We start from the raw sequence: 26900 nt of genomic DNA, 5'->3' as shown, positions 1-26900 counted from the left end.
CTGCCCTCTAGATACCTCAAGAGCTGGCCGTTAATAATGGTTTCCATTATTTTGGAGAACAAGGAGGTTATTGCGATTGGGCGATAGTTGGACGGATCAGAGCGATCGCCTTTTTTAGGGATCGGGTGTATCAAAGCTGTCTTCCAGCACTTCGGAACAGTGTTTCCGGTACCTGTACAGGGAGTACAGGTACCGCGTTAGGACCGGAGCCAACTCAGGAGCACAAGTACGCAGCACAATTGGGGAGATTCCATCAGGCCCGCTCGACTTATGGATGTCCAGGGAAAATAAATGTTTATATATAGCACGTTGCCGGAATGTAACTACAGGCATCGTAGTATCACACCGCAATAATGTCGGTGGTTCCTTCCCCTGATCATCCAAAGTTGAGTTCGACGCAAAGAGACAGCCTAGAAGATCGGCCTTCTCTTTTGCAGTATGGGCCAGTGAGTCATCCTCCCTATGCAGTGGTGGAATAGAGGGCTGACAGAAATTCCCTTGGACAGCTTTGGCAAGAGACCAGAAGGCTCGAGTTCCCGAAGGAAGGTGGGCCAATTTCTCACCAAACCTGGCAATATGCTCTGACTTTGCCTTAGCCATTTCCCGTTTGAAGGACCTAGAGGCTGAATTGTATGCTTTTTTTACGTTCGCCGATAGCCGCATCACAGGATGTCGCCGCTTCTGCCCAGGCTTTAAAGCATTCACGCTTACGGCGCAAAGCCTCTTTGCACGAACGCCTAAACCAAGGCTGGGACTTGCCACCGACCGGCACCGCAGAGGAATAAAAAGTTCCATGCCCTGCAGGACCACATCAGCGACAGAGTCAGCGACGGCATCCGGAGTACTCAACGAAAAGCAAATGGGCCTCCAAGGGTAGGACGCAAAAAAAGACCGCATCCCGTCCCAATCTGCTGACTTATAGTGCCACACACGGCGACAGCCCGCAAAGCTAGGCCGTAAAGGGCGCGTGAGCGGCACAATGCTCCGTACCACACAATGATCTGATGAACCCAATGGCGGGTCAACAGAGACTTGGTAGGTCTCCGGATGTGAAGTCAGCAGAAGGTCCAACAAAGAAGGTTTATGACCATCCACATCTGGTATTCGCGTAATCGCAGGGACCATTTGCGTCAAGTCGTAGGCTAAAGCAAAGTCGTGAAAGGATCTTCCCGCGTGATCGGTGGTTTCAGAGCCGAGCCAATCGGCATGGTGGGCGTTAAAATCGCCAAGTATCACGATTTCAGCGGTAGGAATCCTTTCGAGCAGGGAATCTGTAGCCATTTGGATGTGCTCAATGAGTCGGTCAGTTTCGGTATTTCCGCTATGGGACCTATACAGGCATGCGTAGAATCGCGGATGGTCATCGCAGTCTACGCGCAGCCAGAGGTTAGATAGGTCCCTTCCTTCAAGCGTCCCGAGGCGACGAGAACAGATATCCTCTCTGACGTACACGCAAACTCCAGCCCGCGGCACAAATGAATGTTCCAATTTGTACCCCGGGTAGGAAATCTGAGTCTCGGTAAGAAAGAGCAAGGGCGGCTTCGCAGTCTCTAAATGATAGTGGACAGCGTGGATGTTGGAGTTGAGCCCCCTAATATTTGTGAAGTCCACGGCGAGTGTGGATGGGGGTGCCTTTGTTGGATTGCTCCGTTTGCCCCGAGACCGATAACGCCCCCCCCAGAATACGAAGGGCAGCCTGTGCGTCCACCACCGGGTGCTGAGTGTCCCGGTGGTGGACGCCCAGAGGGGGATTCTCCACCGCAAGCGCGTGTGGTACCCCCCTGGGGTAGATTCTGATTCTTCTGCACCTTCATATTTCTTGTAGGGGGGGGGGGATGAGGGAGGAGTATACTCTTTCTTGAAACAATTAGAGGTCGTATCTTCCAGGACCCTAGCAGGAGTCGATTCCTAGTTCGAAATATAAAATGTCTTGTGAAGACTTCCAGCCATCAAGGTGATGATGAAATTTACGATGTTATATATTTTTCAGTTTATCCAGCACGGAAAGAAACGACGTTTCGGTAAGTTAATATTTAAACGTACATTTATTTTTAATTGAATTGACTTATCAGAAAATAAGCTTTTTTATACACATGTGTGACTATCCCTTAAAATCTGGCGAAGATACGCATGTTATACATAATTATAGATATCAACAGTAAACACTATGATGATGGAACTGCTCGTGCGATACTAGAGTGCGCACGCGTTTGTCAAGTTGTGAAGGAATATCAAGACAGATTTGAGACATTTGTGTCGCCGCTACTTGCATTACGCGTTGTACAAGTTACTCTATATCTATGTACTCTTTTGTATGCGGCTACATTGGTATGTATTCGATTTTAGAATATATATATGAATCTGAATTGGGTACTGGCAAGGAGTATTCATTAATTTGCAAAATAGTCAAGAATTTAATATGGACGCAAGTATCCAAGTATAGGATTGGACCAGCAAACTTTTTTTAATTTCTTTGATTTTAAGTGGCCCATTGACACTTAATGCCTGAGGGCTCGCAGGTGCATTGTCGGCCTTTTAAGAATTATAATAATAATAATAAAATATGTTTAAGTTCAGTTTCATTACAATGTGTAAGATTTGGGAACCTTTTTAAGTAAAAAATATACCCGTGTATCCAGCTCTTTCATAACAAACTTAATTATACATTCCTTAAAGTATTTAATTTAGTTATATCTTTTTTTTATTGAATTTAACTGTTATCAACACACTTTAGTGCAAATGTGTGAGAGAATGAGTGAGTGAATGAATAAAGTCTGTACTACATACTAGGCCTCAGAAGAAGCTCCAACTCTGCGTAGGGTGTGTTCATGAGCCAGTCCTTTCGTCGTATTTTTAGATTGTAGACGGTAAGCGGGTAGATGTTGAGCAGCCTATTTAATTTATTATAGATGTAGTCTGCTTGCATATTGCGTCTGGCAAAGTCTGTCCTTACGGTCTGACCGACGACACATGAATGAAGAATTAGTACGCTATTTTACCAAATACGTAACCCGTATCACCTTGACGTCCGATGATGAAACAAAACTCTACAAATAAGATGCTCCAATAAACTAAATTCTTCTTGATACGCCCGTCAATGTCGACATCCTAACTAGAACAAGGCTTTCAGCAAGTATAAGTTGTGCAAGTTAGATTGAAAAGCTTATATTAAATTACTTTTATAAAAAAATACGGGAATTTCAGAAATTCGATATGGTCACTGTGGAATATCTTGTTGCTGTTGCCCTGGATATATATGTCTATTGCTATTTTGGAAATCAGATAATTTTACAGGTAGATAGATATATATAAGTCTACTTAATTTACATAGTGAATGTGATTGAAACCCTTATTTCAAAAATACTTTTATTAAATTAACTTAAAACAGTCGAGCCTCAACGTCATCGGACCTAAAATTATCATTCTGGCTTAGTTAAAATTTTATCATCACCTGTAGAACTTACTAAAAATAAGATTTTATATTATAGGCAGATCGAGTATCAACAGCGGCCTATCAGAGTGCCTGGACAAGTATGGGTTTGCCCCCACGGCGTCTCTTATTAAACATGCTGCTTGCTAATAGGAGACCAGTCCTAATACGTGCTGGCAGATTCCTTCCTATGAACTTGCAAACATTCGTTTTGGTAATATTTTATTTATAAAGTTTAAAGGCCGGTACCCTCTGTGTCCATGGGCTGCGACGACTGCCCTTTTGGGCGTCCTGTTATTGTTTGCCCCGAACGAATATTCTTTAGAAGTTATTGGCCCGTATATGCTCTTATCTCTTTTTACCACATAGTAAACACAATTGAACAAAAAGGGACAAATTTATTATGGAAATACGCTGAGTTTTTATGGCTAAGGGTGTAAGTTTTATAGAACCATTAATTTAAGTATTTGTGTTTGAAGAGTATCACTTAACTAACCTTCTGTTATAAGCATGTGTCTTGTAAATTCACCAAAATTTTGTTTCAGATAATCAAGACATCATTTTCATACTACACACTATTGGTGAACGTGAATGAATAATATAAATAATACAAAAATCTCTTCAGAAATTATTTTATTTACGAAATTAATATACAATATTGTTCATAATAATCGATTAAAGTTGTTAGCCGCTCAATGTACGCTTTCAGTCTGTTTAAAAAAATCTCAAAACGGTGGAGAGGGCAACACTAAAAAATTCAAATACAGAAGATGAAATTTAAATTACCAATACATTCTAACACTAAAACCGCCAATTTACAAACGGCAACATTTTCACTTAAGTATTATTTATGCGATTTAAATACTGATTGTTGCCAGTGTCAAAATCGCACGATTGCTTAAATTACACGGATATTTGCATAGACAGAGAGAATGAATATATAAGAGATACATTGTATCGGCTAGTCATTGGAATATATTTGTTAATGAATCCTATTCCAAATGACATTTCTTTCTTCTTCTTCTTCTGTATGAACTTGGACATTATTTGTACACGTTTCCAAAGATACAAAAAAAAACACATTATTCATTCTCTGTGTCTACAGATATTTGATACACAAGCGTACAGATATACAAACTATCGCATACATACACCATTCACAATCCCCATCGAGGCATATCCCGGCGCAAAATAAAAAAATAAAATTTTATCATGCAACACTGGCAGCTGTTGTATCATCGATGTAAAGTACTAAACGTCCAATTTAAAGAAATAAAATATTGAATTTGGAACTTTTTTTTTGACTTTGGAACAATTCTATCAACATAGGCGGATTATTGACGGTATTTTGATTTTCTCGAGGCGATTAATCAGAAAACCGTTAGAATAACCGGGAAATTTCCAGTTATGTTGTCATGTCTTCACTTGTTGAATATTTAATTTTTGACATTCGAATGCTGTTAAAACGTAATTCAGTACTTTAAATCGATGTGTACTCTGTCTATGCATAGAGCTCAAACCATAGAGTTTTCGTCAACCATAAACTTTTTAACCACAGATTATCTGTAAGGAATGTTTAAGACTTGTAATCCTCAACAATGTGCTTTAACAATTATTATCCAATTTAGATAATCGGAAATTGTTAAAACTGTCAAAGCACATTCATGCATAGACAGAGTTTCTGAACACAATTGTCCAGCAATTGTTTAAACGCACCAGACATAAAAGAGAGCGCGTTCATCATAAATTATATCATATTTAAGTCCATAGAAATTCACCTGTTACTGATAGCTTACGAAATTGACATTAATAAAAAATATTTGGAAGTCCATTATATTTTTAATTTTTCTCCCACTAGATGTCGCCAATACAGGGATATACGAGCGTTTAAAATACTTCGTATGCTATCAATAATTAAGTCGCGAGTAAGCTTAGTGTAACGGGAATCCATGCGGGTAGAGTCCGATGCTCTCTGTCAAGGGCTAGCTGGAGACGGAGAAACAAACACATCAGTATTGAGGAACCAATAATACATTCAACAAATATATCTAAAATAATGAAACCTCTCCAGGAGAGGAACTGTAAAACTTCGGAACCGAGCTGATTGTAATCTGACAAACAGACGCAATATGACGTCACATCGCGTGTCTAGAAACCGATCAGAATCAAACAGAAAGAACTGGTTTTCGTTTTACATTCCCCGGAAGAAGCAACGAATAAAAATCTGAACGTATAGGTTTGTGTAATAGTAAATTCTTCAGAGTTCAGGGTATCAATATGAAAAACAATCACACTTCAAATCATGCTCAGTACAAAATTCATTATTAACCCTAGGTGCCTTTAACATGGAAATTTTGTTTGAAAATACTTTATGAAATTTAAAAAATTGTATATTTTTTTTAATTTTCTAACACTAGAAAAATTCAAATCGTTTTCTAGTGTTACAATGTAAAACAACAAATCGTTCGATTATGGTATATATATATATATAGTTACGTTAGGAGGCGACATCAACCGCCGTACCCACAGCGAAACCTCTCAAAAAGGATTCTAATAATACTTTGTGTGGAAATAATTCTCAAACTGCATAGATTAACAGACGTTTTTAATTGTCTGTTGAGTGAACTGAGCTTGTCAGTTTTAATCTATAAATAGTATTTTTCTAAATATTCAATATTGTGTTGTTTTATTTATGTGTATGTCATGTTAATGTCAAAAGTTACCGCATTGGACTCATCTGTAATGGAGCTTAATTTATTGTCAGTCCAATCACAGAGAAACAATTCGACCAATCACAATTGAACGAATCGCCATCGTTTCGTCTTTTGTTTTACATTGTAATAACCAGGTTCTTTATTCAAAATAAAATTTGTAATTTCCACAGATCACAAACAAATCTATAAAAAACTCTTAGGAATGACCATAGCTTATGGTATTAACAGAGACAAATCTACATTCACAGCTTAATTTAATGACGCATCGTGGGTTTCGTTCTCATATATACTTGGAATATAACTTCGTTTGTCAAGACGCGGATATTAGACTTTTTCGGTCAGAGTTATCGCGAAAACGATAGGTTTAATGAGGTCAAATACCATATTAAGTGAGTTCTACTTGCTCAACACTTCGACATGTTCCAGCTGAAAAATAACCTAAAGTGAGGTTCTAGTACAGTACGGATGTCGATAGATGAAATTGGCATTGGTCAAAACTGAACTGAATAAAAACTAACTTTTTGTATGTTTCTCTACCACACTATAGTTTAGAGCAGTGTTTCCTAACGTGTGGTCCACGCATCAGCTGCATATAACACAACATGGAGACTTGAGACTAACGCTAACCAAATTTTCTCAAGTCAACAATTTAATTTCTTAATATATAAATTATGTATGTTACACAGTCGGATCTATAAGAATTTAAGGCAGGCTAAGGTGTGGCATGGCACAAAAAAGGTTGGGAAACACTGGATTAAACGTTCACGTGATTCAGCGTTTCATTATACATCCACGGGTCGAGGCTAGAGATTTTTCTACAAAAATGTATTTCTTCTATGTTTAGTAATTTATATTTTTAAAGAAAATATGGAATTTATCGGTTTTTAGGAATGAAGCTTTACCAATGCCAATTTACATAGTTAACCTGCAATTATTCACAAAATTAGTTAGATTCACAAGTGTATCCCTTCGTAGTTGATTTAGAAAAATTTATATTTTTATACATTAGTCTCTGCGCTCTTAGCAAAATCACTCTATTATCTCTTTCCGTCGTGTGTTGACACTACGATAAAATGAGACGAATACTCTTGTTTAACACAGTTCGTATTTACTTAATCAGAACTATTTAACTTTATAAATATTTATTTTTGGATAAGAATAATCAAACTCTATATACAATACACGTGATAACAAAATAACCTAACATTACTTACATTATTAATGAAAAGACGCCCAAATCAAGTTCAGAGTCACAGCAAATTAATGACCTTTCATTTAATATGTTAATGTTTTGTAGTGTAAGTTATAGTGTGAGGGGTATAGTGTAGCGTACTCACTTCTTCTTGTTCTTGGGCTGGGCCCGAGGTGGCGTGTTGGGCCTCCCCATGTTGAGACCGGAGTAGAGCTTGCGCTTGTCTGCCGGCTTCAGGATTTGGAACGAGCACATCAACGTCTCGTCCACCGACATTAGCGCGCCTGCAATTTGACAATTTATAGATGCTTAAGTTTCACCAATATATATACGGTAGGGAATTAGTTAGGGTAGGGTTAAAAAACTCAATTCAGCAAACATACACGAGTATAGAAGCTGTATATTAATTTAATTTATTTATGGACACTTCGTTGCAGAAATTTAATTAACAATTTACATAATTAAATGAAAAGGAGGGCAATTGGCGGCCTTATCGCTTTCGAGCGATCTCTTCCAGGCAACCACTGTGAGAAAACAAAATTAATTAGATATAGAAAGTGCAAGAAGTGCAAAAATACTGGAGACATATATATATATATTTAGATAAAACTAATGAAACAAAACAAAGAAATTAAAACATAAGTAAACAGTTATCAGCACAATATTAATAAAAGGACACATGAAACACACTCTTAATTGGTTAAAGTAACTCTTCTTGATGAAGGAATACGCCTTTATTTCACTAGAAAAACAAAATAAAAAAACCCGTAACCTCTATTGAAAAGCCAACGCTTTCTCTTACCAGCATTATCAAACTCTCCGCAATAGTTTGGCGCCGAGAAGAGAGTGACAAGTTGCCGTTTCGCAAAGAACTCGTATCCGTCTTCGACGACTTGATGGGCCCGGCAGATGAGGTCGAACTCGTGCTTCGATAGGAATTTACCCACAATCTGTAACATAGTTTAACATTTCTATGAAAACAAATAACTACATTTGTAGAAAAAGTAAACTATTCCTTAGTTGAACTTTTTCTGTTCAATTTGTCGTTTCAAAGACAGATTTTGTAGTTAACAATATCCGATGAATGTAAATAAATTATTTGTCATCTGCTAATTAAAATTAGCACTTTAGTTAGCTTGTCTCCTAAGACAAGATAAATCTTGTCTTGGCTTTAGGAGCTTTTAAGTTGAACTTTGCGTTTTTGTGATATTATTTTCTCGAGAACCGTAATGAGCCCAAATGCGTTATTAGTTTGACAACCAGTTAAAAGTAATTTATTTTTCTTAAATTTTCTAACTTAACATAGACGGTAATCAATCCTTTGGCCATGACGGTTTCCGCTCTAACCGAGACGTGCAAACATCCGCCACTTTCACGCGTTTCCGTATATATTACACGTGATAACATAATACAAGTTCAAAGGATAATTGTGATTGTATATTAAATACCTAGCTTACATTATCTCACCACAAATAACAGGGAAACTACATTTTCTACCAAAAAAAATCTTTACAGACTATTATTTTAACTTTATCCTCGTGAACAAAATAAATATTTTTTTAATACTTATAAGTAATCTATTTAATAATTTAAGTATTGCACGTCGCCTTCAGTCTCAGGCTAGAGTTTGTATATTTAACTTAAATTAATTTAATATATTGCGAATGTTTAACTAATTAAGCCATTAAAATCTCTCATTTTATTATTTAAATAATTTTTGCACTGCTTCAGCATGACAAGCAAAATAGCTCGACTTGTGGTGGTGTAGGTTTGATATGCGTAAATGTAAAGCGACTATGGAGAAATTGAGAATCTTTTAAATTAAAATACATGTTTTATAAACAGAATGTTGTATGTTTTGTCAAATGTTTGGATTCTTCGTAGATTTTTTTAATATTCTGAAATAAACTAAACGGCTATTCAACTTTCTAATGACGAAGTGTATTCAACTCTCCAACACAAAAACAATATTCATCAATTGCGGCAAGTTCCTCAAAACAAATAAAAATTGATGCCACCGTCAAAAAATCTGACTAAAATATTTGATGCAACCGGTAAAATGGCAAATTTTCATATCGATGTTTTAAATGAATAATAAAACAAAATATCCCACCTCTGTGCCAAAAGTAAAGCTGACACCACGGTCGTTTTCTCCCCACCCAGTGACATCCTTGTCTGGGTCTGACCAAAGCAGGTCACAGAGCAATCCCTGGTCAGGTACATCTGTGGGACGCATGATTCTGCGAATCTGCTCCATCGCTTGTAAGTCCGGAGATAGCCCGCCGTGGCAACAGAAGATTTTCTCGTCAACTGAAATTAAAGAAAATACATTAAGGAACATAAAACTTAATACTATATATTATACTATATATATATATATATATATATATATATATATATTACACATATATAAAATGACTACTGTATAAATATTCGCCACCGCAGGCCTTGTATAACGTCTCTTAGGAATTATCGCCAATTTGCGTACGACTCTCATCCCTAAGGTAGTAGGTTCATTCGCCAGCTGTGCAACAATGGACTATTTCTATGTGCGCATTTAACATTCGCTGGAACGGTGAAGGAAATGCTGCCTTAGACCCAAAAAGTCGACGGCGTCTGTTAGGGACAGAAAGCTGATCACCTACAAATGATCATAAAAGACAGTTGTCTGAGGCCCAGATCTATAAAGGATAAAGCTTCATGAAGAAATCAATTTTAAAATCACCGGTGTATAATAATTTGCTCTCACAGGTATCAGACACAAAATAGGCAACTGCATCTATCTCGAAGACCTTCTATGCCTATGAAATCGATCCAGGCGGTGCCGTTTCAACAATCCTTTAAACCAAAAGATCAGTTCCATTGAACCATAATGATAAGTAAATAAGTAGATAATTAAATACATAATGATCTTATGTTTCCTCTAAGTATATTGCCATAATGACTAATGCATGTTTCTGAACAGAGGAGCGAGGATTTTCTAGTCTGCTCTATACCCTTGATTTGGGAACTGGTAGAAAATGTTAACGACCTCCCTTTTTTAATATTGACGTTGAACAAAATAAATAAATTTTGGTTTGATTTTAATTTGAGCGCATCGCTGTCGCTTCGATTGATAAACAAAACATTCTTTAACTTATTGAGAAAAGTGAGATTAAAATCAGTTTTCTCTAACGTTTAATTACGTAGATAGCTAAAAGTAGCCTATATACATGTAAACAGAAGCCCTATAAGCGTATTTTAAACTAGCTGCGGCAATATTGCATCAAACAATAGTTATCAGTATTGGCGCCGCATCACGAGTCACCGTCGTCTAGACACGCGATAACCCTGGGGTCGAGAAGCTAACTCTATAAATAGAACATTCTAGAATAATAGTTTTATAAGGGAACATTTATTAAGCTTTTACATTTCGCGTCGGATTTTATATTGTCACCGATAAGTACATCGATCGATCAGATCTTCTAAAGAGATACGCTTCGTAACAGTCCAGTATCTCAGTTGTAGAAGCAAGGCGCATAAGATAGTGTTTTAATATATATTTATTTATTCACGCCTTTATCCATGGTTAGGCAGAGACCACAGATTTCCACTGGCTACATTCCTGTTATACCTCACTCGCTTTCTTTTACGGCCACCATCATCAAGGTTGGAACTATATTTTAATATAGCATGTAATATATACGACTAGTAGTGTTTGGTAATCTTCGTTCGCGCGGATTTCGTGGTTTTTGCTAAGTTTTTAAAATAATAATCTTGATATTTCATCAATTAATATAAAACATTCACGAACTATACACCCTAAACCTTTTACTTCACACTCTCTATAAAAGCCTCGTTAATTTTGGATTTTATTGCGAACACGACACGCTTTCTTTTATATGTAAAGAACTAAGATACCAGTGACAATCTAATCTAAAAATAATGAATTACGATAGCTACACGAACTAGTTATTATAAAAAATCCCCACTGAATTATAACCAATTGACATGCTAACACATTAACCTGTAGACAATCAAGATATACATTTATCATTTATAATATTGATTACAGAAATGCGTCAATTATTAAGTATTACGGGTAAAGTTCTTTACTAAAACCGGCTGCTTGGTTCAAAAAACATTAAATCTAAGTAACAATAATAAATCCTTTGCGGTATCAAATGAGCAATACGAAGCTTATATTAGGTCCTTACATATGAAATTGGTGTTTTGTCGTACTGGCCACTTTGACCTCAAATACCTCCTCTTTGGTTAGGAATTTCAAATTCAAATTTGTACAGCTATTTACTCATATATTTGTGCTTCGATGACCGTCATTCATTTGTTTTTTTCTGTTTGCGTCACTCATTTTACAAAATGGAAAACTTAAAGTATCGCATTATTTACGAGTACGAGTTCCGCCGTGGCACTAGTGCTGCGGAAACGACTCGAAGGGTGAATGATGTGTATGGCGGTCATGTTGCAAAAGAAAACACAGTTCGTTTTGGTTCCAACGTTTTCGTTCTGGAAAGATCGACCTGCAGAACAAGCCCCGTGGACGGCCTGAGCCCCAAGTTGATAATGAAGTATTGAAGGCTATTGTGAAAGCGGATCCATCGCAAACCACGTCCGAGTTAGCTGCAGGCTGCGGTGTTAGTGATAAAACTGTTTTAATTCACTTGAAGCAAATTGGAGAGATTAAAAAGCTTGAAAGGTTACCCACCTCACGAATTGACTCAAGCAAACCGGCAAACGCGCGTCGACAGCTGCGTTACATTTCTGAACCGGCACAATAACGAAGGTATTTTAAACCGAATCATTACCTGTGATGAAAAATGGATTCTTTACGACAATCGGAAACGCTCAGCGCAATGGTTGGATCCTGGCCAGCCAGCCAAATCCTGCCCCAAGCGAAAAGTGACCCCAAAAAAGTTACTTGTAAGCGTTTGGTGGACTAGTGCCGGTATTGTTCATTGCAGTTTTCTCAAATCTGGCCAGACTATTACGGCTGATGTCTATTGTCAGCAATTGCAAACCATGATGGAAAAGCTAGCGGCTAAGCAACCTAGGCTGGTCAATCGCTCTACGCCACTGCTGCTACACACGACAACGCTAGACCACACACTGAACAACAGACGGCTACCAAATTAGAAGAGCTTCAATTGGAATGTCTAACACATCCTCCGTACTCCCCGGACCTTTCTCCAACAGATTACCATTTTTTCGAAATTTGGACAACTTCTTGCAAGGGAAAAAAATTAACTCTGATGGGGCAGTCCAAATCGCCTTCACAGATGTTATTGATTCCCGTCCGACTGGTTTTTTTAGTAAAGGGATCAATGAACTACCTATGAGATGGCAAAAGTGCATAGAAAACAATGGTTCATACTTTGATTAATTAAATATATTATATTTAAAAATATTCGACTTTTTGTTCCTCCCATACAAAACGCCAATTTCATATGTAAGGACCTAATATTAAAAATCGTGTTGCAAGTTTTAAATAACTTCTAAATGCCGGATATTTACAATACGATTTACGTTTTTTATCAATTATAAACTTAAAATATAAACGTCTCTTTAATTGTCAAACCGTTTTACCACAATAACTGGTTGATTTACAAGTTCGAATTTCGAATTCTTCGAAATAGACAACGGGAAACAGCTGATCTTGTTTGATTTAATAGCGGAATCATATAACGACTTCCTTCCTAACTTAAAGCTCCGATATACAAGGTCACAATACTTTAGGTTTTCCTGTAGTCTTGGGGAATATTCTGTCAGATTTAATTGTTATATATAGTAGATCAGCTAATATTTCTTAACTAGCCTAAAAACACACCTTACGCAGTGTTGGAGATGCTTCTGATACTTAATACGTAGTTACACATTTCATTCACTCACTCACTTGCACCCATACACTAACGCATTCACTCATGCGTTGAAAAATCCAAAATAAAAGATGTAATTAAATTATAAATATGTAAATATTTAAGGAAATATTATACATTTTATTTTTATGGAAGAGCTGGGAACCTATGCACAGGAATTGTTACTTAAAAGGGTTTCAAAACTTACACATTGTATTGCATATATATGTAGTTTTAATGAATAAACAGAATTTAATTTTTTAAATAGATTAAACATTACGTCGTGTAACCCATATTGGACATGATATTGACCAATAACAATCGTTTCGTTATAAGTTGGACCCTGTCGTTTTCTTCTTACTGTCTTCTTCATCATAATAATACATAGTTTATTTGCAAATCAAGTGATTGCAAGTGTAATATAAATAATGTTAATTCGATTTACCATGGTGTATATATCCTCAACCGTTCTTTGATAAATCTACAAAATATATAAAATAAACGATAGTTCCCGATTAGCGCAACCAAACTTCAAATTTTAGATATTGTTTAATACAAGATTACCGCATTAAACTAAGGCGTCGAACTGTGCCATAAAGTTACGAAATATTATTACAAAGCATGATAGTATCCACTTACCGCTAACATTACGTTACTAATAAATTAGATTTGAAATCAGTACGTGCCCGTGGAAATAGTCTTGCTATTTGTAATGGTGATAGTCAATTATATTGTTTAGTTTTATCGAAAATTATTTATTCGTTATAAGTATGCAATACAAATGATATAATTTGGGAATATTTTATACGACAACTGTGTCAGGTTTCCAGCTCTACCATATCAAACAAAACTACACAGTTAAAAAATAACGTTCAAAAATTATAAATTCAAAACAATAAATATATATATATATATATATGTTAAACCTGAGTAGGTAAGTGACAACTGGGTAAGGGAGAAAACTCTTTTAATGAGAAACATGAAATCTGTACGAGTAACAGTAATTTTTCACGCGTGAAACTCACGTACCAACCATAAGTGACCCTGCCTATACCTCTATAAGCGATATTTAGACGCATTTAACTTTTGCTATTTATAACTCTTATTTAATTTAAAATGTGCGTCTGTTATTGTTATCTATATTTTTATAGACTTCTATATGTGAGGCATATCCTTTCTGTAACTCTGGTAAGTGAGAAACCTCTTTAAGGGAAAATGACATCGCAGTCCCTTTAACTCTCACTTATCCAACGTTGAGTGTATATTAACATTGTAACTGAAGAGCTGGGGACCCTGAGACATAGGTGCTTTTTTATTTGAAAGAGTTCCCAAACCATACACGTTGTAATGCATATTTACTTATAATGATTAATAAACACATTTTTGAAAGAAAACAATAACTATGTATAGAATTTGTTTTTGTGCATGTAACTTTTGGCTTTGATTATCATTTCAATTTTCTCAAATGAAAGTACGGGACTATTCGCAAGAATACACCATATGATGGACGCTTAAAATACCTAAACCTAATACTTTTTAAAGACAGACGACAATTCAACAGAAGCTTTCACAATTCTTTATACCCATAATTTTTTTTTGTATACGAGAATAGGCATCTCCAAGGTACAGGTGCACTCAAACTCGTACTCAAAATAACTCTATTCATATAGGTAACCAAGTACACTTATGAACGTCAACAGAAAAGATGTGAAATTGATTCAAAATTTATGTTTACTACCTGTTCGCAAGTCAAAGAGTGCGTAGAGCGGGCAAAAAGAACTAGCAAGAAACTCTCCCCCACTCTTTAATAGCCAAATTATGAGTCATAAAAATTATTTGTATGGCAGAGCAGCCATAAATATTGGATCTGGAGGAAATCAATCCCAAGGATTAGTACCATTTAAATTATCGTCAAATTTATAAAAAGTTTTATTGATTAATTTACGTTTAACGAGAGTTTTGAATTTATTAAGAGATAATTCTCTAATTTCGTTTGGGAGTTAGTTGTACAACGAATACAATTTCCATATAAAGAGTGGTTTATCTTCTGGAGCCTGATTGGTCTAACGCTTAGATTTGTTCTGTTCCGAGTAGTATACTAGTGAAAGTCACCACTAAAACTAAACAAAGTATTGGAAATGCCATGTTGAACTTGACAAACAGGGCTGTTTCCTCTCTTTTCATATTGGATTAATCTATCTTATCCTAGACACACGCATCATTTGCTGCTTGTATTATATATGTTAATAATATTAGTGCTTTGGGAAATAGTCAATGCTCCCTGGTACATTCGCAATAACGACCTCTATCTGTACCTTAATGTAGAGGAGGTCGCCACAGTAATCAAAAAGATTGCCGGAGCCCACGAACATAGACTCAACTATAACGTGAATGTCAAGGCTATTCTACACCACGGACCTAGTGAAAATATTGAAAGGGACAAAACCATTGGAATTAGCATTGGTGCACGTTAGTCTTAAGTGTTAAACAGTGGTAAGTAAGAGACTGTAAGTAGTGTTATTGGACACTTTCTTATGCTAAAAATCCTTTTTAATAAATTAGGTTAGAATTAAATTACTTATTAGTCATAAGATAGGATAGATCGTAATGTTCCATGAAATCTCAGTGAAGAGATATATATTATTATGGCATTTTATAGTAGTATATAACAAAAAGTACCACTGTAGGTAGAGTCCAGTCGTTTAATTACACAGCTCACGACTTGCGAATTATGGTTGCGACTAATTACCACGATCCCAACTTGAACTAACATGCTCCTAATTAAAACTTTAACCTTACCGTAAAGTTTTATACATAAGCAAACTAACTTTTCTAAACGTGTTGTATTTACGATACAATAAACTAATAAAGTACATATTCTACAAGTCTCATATACCGAACCATTTACAAACATACTAAAACTGGCCACATATGTTTAATTCAAAGTACACATATTGGATTGAAACGAAGTACTTAATAGCATTTAAAATCAGATAAAATTTACGGCATTAGCAGGTAAATAAAAATTATTCATATCTTAGGAAATTACATATATTCTGACCAATAAAAAAGTTACGTAATTGTTTTAGTTGAAAATGAAATACTGTCGAGGCCTCGTGAGTTTTGTTCTAATATTAGAACAGTTCCCTTTACAGGAAATGGTTTCTTGTGTTTGCTCTAAATAGAACTTGTTAACGTCATTAGTTCACTACCACTTCCAGTATACGATAATGAGCATCTTAATTTTCTAAACAGTAACTTCAGTATGACATACAACAGTTACTTATTTATTTCGTAAGACTAAGTAAGGCTAACAAAAAATATTTAAAAACAAACAATTACACTAAAATATATCCAAAGATGGAATACATAATATTTATAAAAAGGTTCAAAAGTTTACTAAAGGGAAAAAATTATAATTTTTTTTCAATACATTTAACCAAGTAATACCTTATTTGGCTGTGATGTGTGATGGTGTAAGTGAAGGTGTGTATAAGGGAGAGTGCTCATGATGCATGTGATTTTGCACTATGGATATTCTTAATACTCATTTTTACCATATTCTGCGATAAATTAAACAATTCAAGGATTAAATATCAGTCGTTGTTTGTCCGAGCTACGCGATACAAAACTGAGATTTACTTGATCTACCCTAACAGCTTATTGCCAATGCGATAGTTGTAACTTAATTATCGTAAAATATTCAACGTTTTTGCGAATTTATTCTGAGAACGTATAAAAATATCGATCGTTTCGGAGGCAGTGTTAAGCACTCGCAACGTTAAGGGGCCTGATGCTACGAATGAGTTGTGCCCCTGGAAACTGGAAATAACCTTCGTTTTCGCCGTTTGACATAATAAACAGAGTTCTTGCAGAACACTAGGATAACAAAAAATCTCAAAAAATCGAAAGATTTAATATCGAGGGGTAAATCGGTTGTTTCAGACTACTATAGTGTTTACGTAAGCATGGCCGTTATAACCTGGCGCTTTGCCAACGGATTGATAACCCACGCCCTTCGCACCAGGCTGATATATCGCTGATACTAAATCAGATACCAGTTTTTATCAGTCACCGATCTCTGTATAATAATGCTTCGGCGCTATATATATTTTTTGTATGTATTATTTTATTTCAAGCATGAGCAGTGTTGGCCCAGTGGCTTCAGCGTGCGACGCACATCCCTGAGGTCGTAGGTTCGAGCCCCGGCTGTGCACCAATGGACTTTCTTTCTATGTGCGCATTTCACATTCGCTCAAACGGTGAAGTAAAATATCGTGAGGAAACCGGCTTGCCTTAGAAGACCCAAAAAGTCGACGGCGTGCGTCAGGCACAGAAGGCTGATCATCTACTTGACTATTGGATTAACAAATGATCATGAAACAGATACAGTAATCTGAGGCCCAGACATCAAGAGGTTGTAGCGCCATTGATTTTATTTTAATTTTACCGACTGTTTTTGTCTAAAATAAATAATTGGAAACATTATCGTAAATCATTTCTAGAAGCGATAGCACAACAGACTTTTTGTTGACTCCTGGGCGGACTACATCGTGCATGGCCTGGGTGCATACAGACGCATCCTGGCTGAGCTTGTTGAAGTGAGTAAGTGACTAGCTCATTAAGCGTGGGGCTTATTTAGCGCAAGCTGTGTCAGCCATAAATTGGGTCTGCACCTTTAACTTATAGTGCAAACGAAATGTATAGATATGTAAGCTAAATTGAAAATCTGTAGCTTATTTTAAATAAATAATTCTTTAGTGTGCAAACATCTATAGCCAACGAGTGTTTGAGTATACATTTTATCATAATTTCCATTTCCAATCGGGCAATGCCTTTATTCATAAATAAAACGTATAGAGTTAGATACTAATCTAAACCGGTCGTAAGATGGAAAAATATTTTATCTGTACTGAAAGCAATGCGTTTATTTAAAGCAATGCTCAATAATATTTGTATATTTGCGGGAAACTTCAACAAATATTTAATGGAAAATTTCATGCAGTTTCTTGACGTAAAAAGCTTACAGAATATGTTATATTAGGTCCTTACATATGAAATTGGCGTTTTGTGATACTGGCCACTTTGACCTCAAATACCTCCTAAATTGGTTAGGAATTTCAAATTCAAATTTGTACAGCTATTTACTCATGTATTTGTGCTTCGATGACCGTCATTCATTTGTTTTTTTCTGTTTGCGTCACTCATTTAACAAAATGGAAAACTTAAAGTATCGCATTATTTACGAGTACGAGTGTGATGTGTATGGCGGTCATGTTGCAAAAGAAAACACAGTTTGTTTTTGGTTCCAACGTTTTCGTTCTGGAAAGATCGACCTGCAGAACAAGCCCCGTGGACGGCCTGAGACCCAAGTTGATAATGAAGTATTGAAGGCTATTGTGAAAGCGGATTCATCGCAAACCACGTCCGAGTTAGCTGCAGGCTGCGGTGTTAGTGATAAAACTGTTTTAATTCACTTGAAGCAAATTGGAGAGCTTAAAAAGCTTGAAAGGTTATCCACCTCACGAATTGACTCAAGCAAACCGGCAAACGCGCGTCGACAGCTGCGTTACATTTCTGAACCGGCACAATAACGAAGGTATTTTAAACCGAATCATTACCTGTGATGAAAAATGGATTCTTTACGACAATCGGAAACGCTCAGCGCAATGGTTGGATCCTGGCCAGCCAGCCAAATCCTGCCCCAAGCGAAAATTGACCCCAAAAAAGTTACTTGTAAGCGTTTGGTGGACTAGTGCCGGTATTGTTCATTGCAGTTTTCTCAAATCTGGCCAGACTATTACGGCTGATGTCTATTGTCAGCAATTGCAAACCATGATGGAAAAGCTAGCGGCTAAACAACCTAGGCTGGTCAATCGCTCCACGCCACTGCTACTTCACGACAACTCTAGACCACACACTGAACAACAGACGGCTACCAAATTAGAAAAGCTTCAATTGGAATGTCTAACACCTTCTCCATACTCCCCGGACTTTTCTCCAACAGATTACCATTTTTTTCGAAATTTGGACAACTTCTGGCAAGGGAAAAAATTTAATTCTAATGGGGCAGTCCAAATCGCCTTCACAGATTTTATTGACTCCCGTCCGACTGGTTTTTTTAGTAATGGGATCAATGAACTACCTATGAGATGGCAAAAGTGCTTAGAAAATAATGGTTTATACTTTGATTAATTAAATATATTATATTTAAAAATATTCGACATTTTTTTTCCTCCCATACAAAACGCCAATTTCATATGTAAGGACCTAATATATATTATAACACGCAATACACTGACGGGAAGGAATGAAAGTTTATTAAGATTTTTATAAAACATATTTGACAGACTTCAAAACAGGAGGTTCTGCATTTATCGTAAAAAAATATTTAAAAATCAAATGGCTCAACAACGTTTTTAGGTATGGGCCTCAGATTTATGTAGCTGTTTCATGATATTGTTAATCTAATAGACAAGTGATCAGCCTCCTGTGCGTGACATACGCCTTCGACTTTTTGGGTCTAAGGCAACATTACCTTCGTTGGAGCGAATGTTAAATGCGCACATAGAAAGAAAGTCTATTGGTGCACAGCCGGGAATGGAATCCACGACCTCAGGGATGAGAGTCGCGTATTTATGTTTAAATATTAGAATATTTAAACATTTTACATAGGTATTTTAATATAGTATTCAAGGAACACAGTAACAGAGTAACAAAAATCTGCCCTTAACTTTGTGTGAAAATTTGTATGAAAATGACAGTTCGTGTCGACAAAATATTTACACAAATTGAGTTTCCTACTTCCTATATACACTACTGTTGAGGCATCACGACCAAGGCCTTATATTATTTAGCATAGTTGATTGCGATCTATTCTTGTCAAAATTTATGTTAGAGCAATAGTACCTATTAGTTTTCGCTAGTTTTAAAGATTCAGTTAAAGTTTAAAATTTAACCGTGACAGCACCGATTGAGCCGTTGATTTTATGTTCCGGGGGGATACACGTCAACCAACTGTGGGAATTTATGTGTTGAAACCAAGCATTGTTACAGCGATAAAGTACAATTTCTTTTGCAATACCATTCACATTTATTGCATTATTCATTGTGGGAAGAAATCAATAGCTTACAAATCAGTGGCACTACAACCATCTTAGGTCTGGGCCTCAGATTTCTGTAGCTGTTTCATGATCATTTGTCAATCCAATAGGCAAGCAGTTGATCAGACATGCCGTCGACGTTTTGAGTGTAAGGCAAGCCGGTTTCCGCACATGTTTTCCTTCACCGTTCGAGCGAATGTTACGTGCGCACAGACAGAAATTACATTGGTGCAAAGCCGGGGATCGAACCTACGATCTTAGGGATGAGAGCTACACGTAAATGTGTAATATGTAAATCAATAGCTTAGTTATGAAAATTGTATTAAACGATTTTCGTATTAAGTGAAACTAATATACCTAGGTAAGAATTTACAGTAATGTTTGTTTACGATCGACAGACAAAGAGGATCATCTCTTTTTCCTACCAACACTATTGTTTATCAACCTTGCGGAATCCAAGAGATTTACATTAACTATAAAGGAGACGGTTTAAACATACGCACTAAAAAAAATTCATTCATTTAGAAACTGAGACAGTAACAGTATTAAAACAGCAGACAATCTCAAATACGGAAATTGCACGAGGCATTATTTCCTCAGTGCAAAACACGATAACCCAATCATAGTACAATATTAGTTTTGGAATCAAGTAAGGAAGGTTACAATTAATTGTTTTTCTAAGTCAAATTGCGAGTTTTGTTTCCGGAATTCGGATAAGTAGACCTACTTTTCTTATCTCTTATCAGATTAGATTACAGATGATGACGTCAATATCTGTTTGCGTATGATCTAGACAGCCTTATAATTAAGCTTTTACGTGATGTTGTGATTTATCGTTATCGTTTGCGTTTCTTTAACTGAAATTTCGTTTCTCTATACAATTTTGAGTAGTTCTCTCCCCTGATGATGCCTATGGAGGCTTTAAACTGCTGGTAATGGTGCAATAGCTAAGGGCATCTGCTTCCCTAACATTACTGTATCCACCAACATTTGTTTAATGAATTTTAGTCCAAATACATACGCTATCACGCTCTAACGAAATGCCAACCTTTCGTCTTCTGTTTTGATTCTGTCAAGTATTTTTGTTGTTGTGTGGTTATCGCTAAACCCATAACATTACTGTTTAATCAATTGCCATCTAAAATTCGCAATATTGGCGTGTTCGACAGATTCAAGGGGGCATTAAAAAAGCATGTCATAGTAAATGTAGTGGACTAAAATTGGGACGTGTATCTCGTATACACATAATATTAAGTTTCTCATGTAAATAAAATATAATTTTGTAATGAGAAATAAAGTTCTTTAAACAAAAATATATCTATGTTGTACGATTAAGATCTGTGTTGGCAACTCTACACTACGCAGGTACTTCCTTGCTTTCAAATCACTACTTTTACTTATCTAAATCTAATTAGTTAGGCGATATTAAGAATTTCCAATAAAGTGTTACTTTTTTACGTTAGAAAAATAATGATGTCTATGAGAACATTTTTGAAACCATATCACTTGTTTACTGCTTCGACAGCAATCAATAATAGGCGCCCATAGTATGTTAAATTTTCAAAACATTGGATTAATAACATAACCAAATAACCATACACATCATACACATGAGTAGTTGAAACTATTAAATAATGCTCGTTTGTACGAGCTAAAATGAGAAAGATCGGTGATTTCACCTTTGGTTGGGGTTTCCACATTTAATTATTGATATAACAACCTTTTCGAGTGCCTTTCAGCTTTCGGCTTCGTACGGACGGATTATTTTATTAAATATGTAATAGTTAATTTTTTTTATTATGGTATATAAGAAACAGGTATCATTTCCGTGTCATTAAATTTGTATCGCAGACATCATCGGAAAAGAAGACAAAGGGTGTAGGCCGAGAAAGAAGCCGAAGAAAAAACCTTCTCGGTACTCTTAAAATGGCAAACAACACAAAGGCTAAAGAGATAAAAGAGCCTTTGGGATTTTATTAAATAAAAGTATCTCTTTTCCCAAACAGTTACATGGTATAATAATATCATTTGTTTAAACATGTCTTCTATAAAACTGTAGTACATCATTTTGCTCTGTTAAGTTTCCGCAACGAACGAGATATGAGAATTTTTATTGGTAGTTTTTTTTTTACATAAAGGATTATTACATTCGATTTAATCGATGTGCAAAAACAGCGATATATTTCATACAATTAATTTGTCGTAAAGATTCTCTAAACGAAAATCGTGTAAATATTACTTAAAACAATTTCCTATATTAATACCATCATTTCATTCAGATTCATAAACAAACAGCACACTTGTTTATGAATCTTAATTGTACTATATATTAAAGCGATCATGTAAATTGATATACCATTAAACATTTGTTGCAAAGCTCGTACTTTAAACATAAGTATGGGTAAAATTTAACAAATACAAACGCCTGTCACCTCATGTCCTTGAAGCAGGGTCGATAATCGCCGGGACTCGACCTAATTCATATCAAGGACGGGACAAGGACTTCTTTACGTTGACCTTAGCTACCAAATTTCGCATCGTAAAACTACGAAACTTGAGTGTAGATATTGTGATATACCTACCAAAAATTGACTTTTCATGTGTGCGTAAACGTATTCGATGTTGTCTATTTCGACCAAACAACGTGCAGAGGCGATGTGAACTTGATCAGAAACTGATCATGTTTGGTGTTTGGCCTTGTAACACACAAGGCCAAACACCACGTGGTCGTACACCAACCAGATAGACCGATTAAGTGAAAGAATTAAAACTGTTAACAGTAATAAGAGGCACTGGAAAGAAACCTGAAATGTTTTCTTGATGATCACGACGCTCAGACATGAGCTACCGACCAAGGAGAGAGAGATATCTTAGATTTCTATTTAATAGACTTCGGGTAATACTTCTCAAATGATGTTTGAGGCTTATCATTGAGCAAATACCAACGACAAAATATTCGACGTTCAAATCTGCCATGTTCATTTGATAACTTTGATTCGATACATAAATAGCTGATTAATCGATGCATATCACAATAAGTTTAATCGAGGATGTAAAACACAGCAGCGATATGAATATGCGTGTTCATTGCAATTTCTCTACTTAATAATTTGCCAATATAAATGTAGTTAGGTCAATGACACATATTTTCTTTATACATTAAGCTAGCTAGCAAAGCTAATATTTGTCATATTCACGTGATTTTAAAAGATAACATCATAGCTTCTATAGACTATTAAAGTTATATACGCCGATGAAATTATCAATAATGCTGTTGTTTAACATACATTTTAATAATAATAAAAACCTATTTAATTCTCGTAATAACGCCTTGGTGTTGGTTACGTTTGCAACTGTATGTACTTAAAATAATAAATAATTAAGTACATAAGGACATTTAAGGTGTTAAAAAAGTATATAAGGGGGGTACAAAATTAGATGTAGTTCTCAACGGTGGCAAATGCCCTAGATAATCATGTATTCAGATGAGCACGGTTCACGCTCACACAGCGGATTAATTTAATATGCAATTATTAATATATCGTTTTTAATATTTTAAGCTGCGAGAATAAACAAAGTATTCATTTTCCCGTACGAAGATCTGATTCCCCTAAATTAGGAGCAGACAAAGCTTTTAAAATTATATAATATTAATTGAGCTGAATTAGTCTTCTTGTAAGATAAGCTTAACCAATATTCTCTTGCTTAGTGAGAGTATTTCCCAATTGATATCAACCCATACAGCGTTACCGACTTTTTTGGGCTCCGGCTTTGTGTAGGCACACAAAAGTACCACATACTCACGCCCCAATGAAAATTTTTAACAGTATAATAGAGGCCTATAATATGTCGCATTGTCCACTAAAATCGTTAAACAACTTACCTATCGCCGCAACAGGTAAACAGTTGAAGCAGTCTGTGAACGTCTTCCACAGCTTAATGTTGTACCTCCGTTTGCATTCATCGTAAAACCTGTTCAATATTAATTATTATTAGGATTTTTAATCAGCTCTACTGCTTACATCTACTTAGAAATACAACTGGTTGTATAAAAATAAAAATGTTTTGTAAGAATGTATTTGAACAATAATACAATATCAGTTAACATAAATTATTCAAGAGGCAACGGCCAGCCTCATCACTAACAAGTGATGTGTTCAAGGAAACCCTAGTAAGAAAAAATAAAACCAAGGGTAAATCCACATGTAGCAATTTAGACTTATACAATTAATCTTAGGAATCACACATCATAATTAATGCTTATTACCAAAATAAAACAAAAATAATATAGTTACAAAAGTCAAGATAGAACACATGCAAAGAATATGATTAAACTTGCTTTTGTTTCAGACACAAACCGGTAAAAATTAAAATTAAAAAGATATATAAGAAAATTGGTTGAGACTATTGCTTCAATCATATTGCTCAGTTATTACAGTAATTATTGTATGTAAGTATTATCACATTATCTGATAAAGAATGTGACAAATAAACAATCATGATTAAATTAGTTAGACAAACACTTTTTTGAGCACAAATTTAATATAAATATTATATAAATAATTATTAATATTAGTAGTTCAATTAAGCAATGTCAGGATTGTTTACTTCACTTTATGAAGTGGTCACACATAAAAATACATTCATGAGATTATTAATGTCTAGAGATCATGGAATGTCCTTGCTCTTATAATCTTATCATCAAACACACACATGACATCATATAAAATAAACATAATATAGTAATATCATATAATTAAATAATTTTTTTGATTAGAACACTAGTATATTATTATTTAAGAGATGTTCAGTGCGTGAAACAGCATATAAAAGTGTGTTTGATTGTATATCTGCTACATATACATTTAATAACTATTTAAGTTTTGAGACTACAGACGCTTCATTCTTTACTAATTATTATTTTAAGAATAAAGTCTTTATTTCTACATTTTATTACATCAAACAATTAAGACTACTAATATTTGTTTATTCTGTGTGAGTTTGAGTGACATTGCTTGGTTTATTTGATGTATAAAACTGACATACAAACAGGTAGAATAATATGAATAAAACATACACAGAAATGTATCTGGCTCTTGACATTGATGGTTTACCTGTTAAAAATCCTAAACATTCCTATAATTCTATTGGTTTGATAAACCAATTCATTGCCTTTATGTGAATCACAGGTATGACTCATTGTTATTATTGGCATGCTATAAAGGTAACATGTAACTACCAATGATATATAATCTTGTCATTTATGTGACGAAAGTATTATAATGCCACATAAAATGTATGCTATTAGTAGCAGATAAGGTAAGACAAATTAAAAATTTATGAATATAATGTGATAAAATCAAGCATAGATCAATCATATTAAAGTTTATCATCAAAAATTCAAGAATGATAAAAATAAAAGATGTATTATGATGTATACTATATGAATATATACATAACATATTCATGGTTTTTATTGTATAATCATAAAATAAGTTTCATCATGTTTATTAATTTTTGAGAATACCTGACAAATGCAAATTATTCATGTTAATTTAACACTTACCCATAAATCCTATTGATACTGGCACACTCGTGATTTCCTCTTAACAAGAAGAAGTTTTCCGGATACTTAATCTTATACGCAAGCAGGAGGCATATAGTCTCAAGAGACTGCTTGCCACGGTCAACATAGTCACCAAGGAAGAGGTAATTTGATTCAGGAGGAAATCCTCCATATTCAAATAATCTTAAGAGATCATAGTATTGTCCATGTATATCACCTGAAAGAATATTAACATAATAAATGTTGTTTACATAGAGAAATATTTGATTTGAAAAAGTATTGTTTGGCTCAGGAGTAATAATAACAATTTCACAAGGCAGTCTTCACTGAATAAAGACATGTTATTAATCTGAAATAAAATTAACACTTCGCTGTGAAATATCAACATGCCCTTTACATAGATAAACTGAATATAAAACAGTGATGTTAAACAATTTACAAATACAATTGTTGTTGATTGTATGTAGGTAATAGGAATCGATGTGGCAATAGTTTTGAAAGTAAGCTGGCGTAATCATACGTTGGAAAACAAAGGAAATGGCATCGATTCAATGTTACTATTGCTTACCGCATATCTTAAGAGGAGCCTCCAATTCAAGTAATATCGGCTGTGAGAGGAAAATTTCTCGGGACTTCAAACATAGCCCTTTTATTTCGACCTCCGTTAGCTGTACATTCATCCCAGGCTTTTCGCCTCGGACTGAAACAATCACAAAATAAAAACACTGGTACAAACCACTTCACTAAACAACAACAAAATATAATTTAATAACAAACGCAAATATACGTTAACAAATATAAATAAATAAAAAAAATTACCTTTTAGTAATTTTTTTATTACATTATCAATGTTTAACTCATCTGTATCTCTGTCTGCCATTGGATATAATTTTTGTGCAAGAAATATGACTAAATATTATTAATTAAAAGTTCAAGATCGTTTAGATTTTCGCCGATTAAAAAGACACAACCTTTATCAGTTCTCGGCTATACGAAATTTAATGGCGGACCCGGGGTCTATGAGACATCGCTCAACAAATAGG

At 35.2% G+C, this 26900-nt stretch overlaps 3 protein-coding genes across 4 annotated transcripts in view; 2 read left to right on the top strand and 1 right to left on the bottom strand.

The window, feature by feature from the left end:
* The window catches only part of LOC123710384 (putative odorant receptor 85e), a 5171-nt gene extending 2886 nt beyond the window's left edge, over nucleotides 1–2285 (top strand). The window contains exons 4-5 of one of the 2 annotated variants that reach the window (XM_045662235.1): nucleotides 1888–2021; nucleotides 2150–2285. In XM_045662235.1, coding sequence (XP_045518191.1) covers nucleotides 1888–2021; nucleotides 2150–2162 — 147 coding nt within the window. In that variant the 3' untranslated portion in view covers nucleotides 2163–2285. Of the gene's footprint in view, nucleotides 1–1887; nucleotides 2060–2149 lie in introns of those variants that run through there. The other variant, XM_045662236.1, reaches the window with a different exon arrangement.
* Nucleotides 2131–4610, top strand: LOC123710385 (odorant receptor Or2-like). The gene is made up of 4 exons (XM_045662237.1): nucleotides 2131–2328; nucleotides 3205–3294; nucleotides 3489–3644; nucleotides 3976–4610. The coding sequence occupies exons 1-4, from the start codon at nucleotides 2131–2133 to the stop codon at nucleotides 4027–4029; spliced, it is 498 nt and encodes a 165-aa protein (XP_045518193.1). The 3' UTR covers nucleotides 4030–4610.
* On the bottom strand, nucleotides 4049–26900 carry LOC123710383 (serine/threonine-protein phosphatase alpha-2 isoform). Its single transcript, XM_045662234.1, has 8 exons — nucleotides 26677–26900; nucleotides 26426–26557; nucleotides 25858–26074; nucleotides 24175–24263; nucleotides 9450–9646; nucleotides 8139–8286; nucleotides 7482–7620; nucleotides 4049–5416 (listed from the first exon to the last, which is right to left on the bottom strand). The coding sequence occupies exons 1-8, from the start codon at nucleotides 26735–26737 to the stop codon at nucleotides 5413–5415; spliced, it is 987 nt and encodes a 328-aa protein (XP_045518190.1). The 5' UTR covers nucleotides 26738–26900; the 3' UTR covers nucleotides 4049–5412.

The sequence above is a fragment of the Pieris brassicae genome, chromosome 5 (assembly GCF_905147105.1).
Source record: "Pieris brassicae chromosome 5, ilPieBrab1.1, whole genome shotgun sequence".
Classification (NCBI taxonomy): Eukaryota; Metazoa; Arthropoda; class Insecta; order Lepidoptera; family Pieridae; genus Pieris; species Pieris brassicae.
Note: the sequence above shows the minus strand (reverse complement) of the source record. Positions and strands in the feature narration are given on the sequence as shown.

Bases quoted from the DNA above. Each gene is read 5' to 3' on its own strand.
- LOC123710383 (XM_045662234.1), bottom strand. From the start codon at position 26,737: ATGGCAGACAGAGATACAGATGAGTTAAACATTGATAATGTAATAAAA. The intron at 24,264-25,857 runs GTAAGTGTTAAA...AATATTGAACAG, and splicing joins AGTATCAATAGGATTTATGG to GTTTTACGATGAATGCAAAC. The intron at 8,287-9,449 runs GTGGGATATTTT...ACTATGTTACAG, and splicing joins GCTTTACTTTTGGCACAGAG to ATTGTGGGTAAATTCCTATC.
- LOC123710385 (XM_045662237.1), top strand. From the start codon at position 2,131: ATGTTATACATAATTATAGATATCAACAGTAAACACTATGATGATGGA. The intron at 2,329-3,204 runs GTATGTATTCGA...CGGGAATTTCAG, and splicing joins TTTTGTATGCGGCTACATTG to AAATTCGATATGGTCACTGT. The intron at 3,645-3,975 runs GTAATATTTTAT...ATTTTGTTTCAG, and splicing joins ACTTGCAAACATTCGTTTTG to ATAATCAAGACATCATTTTC.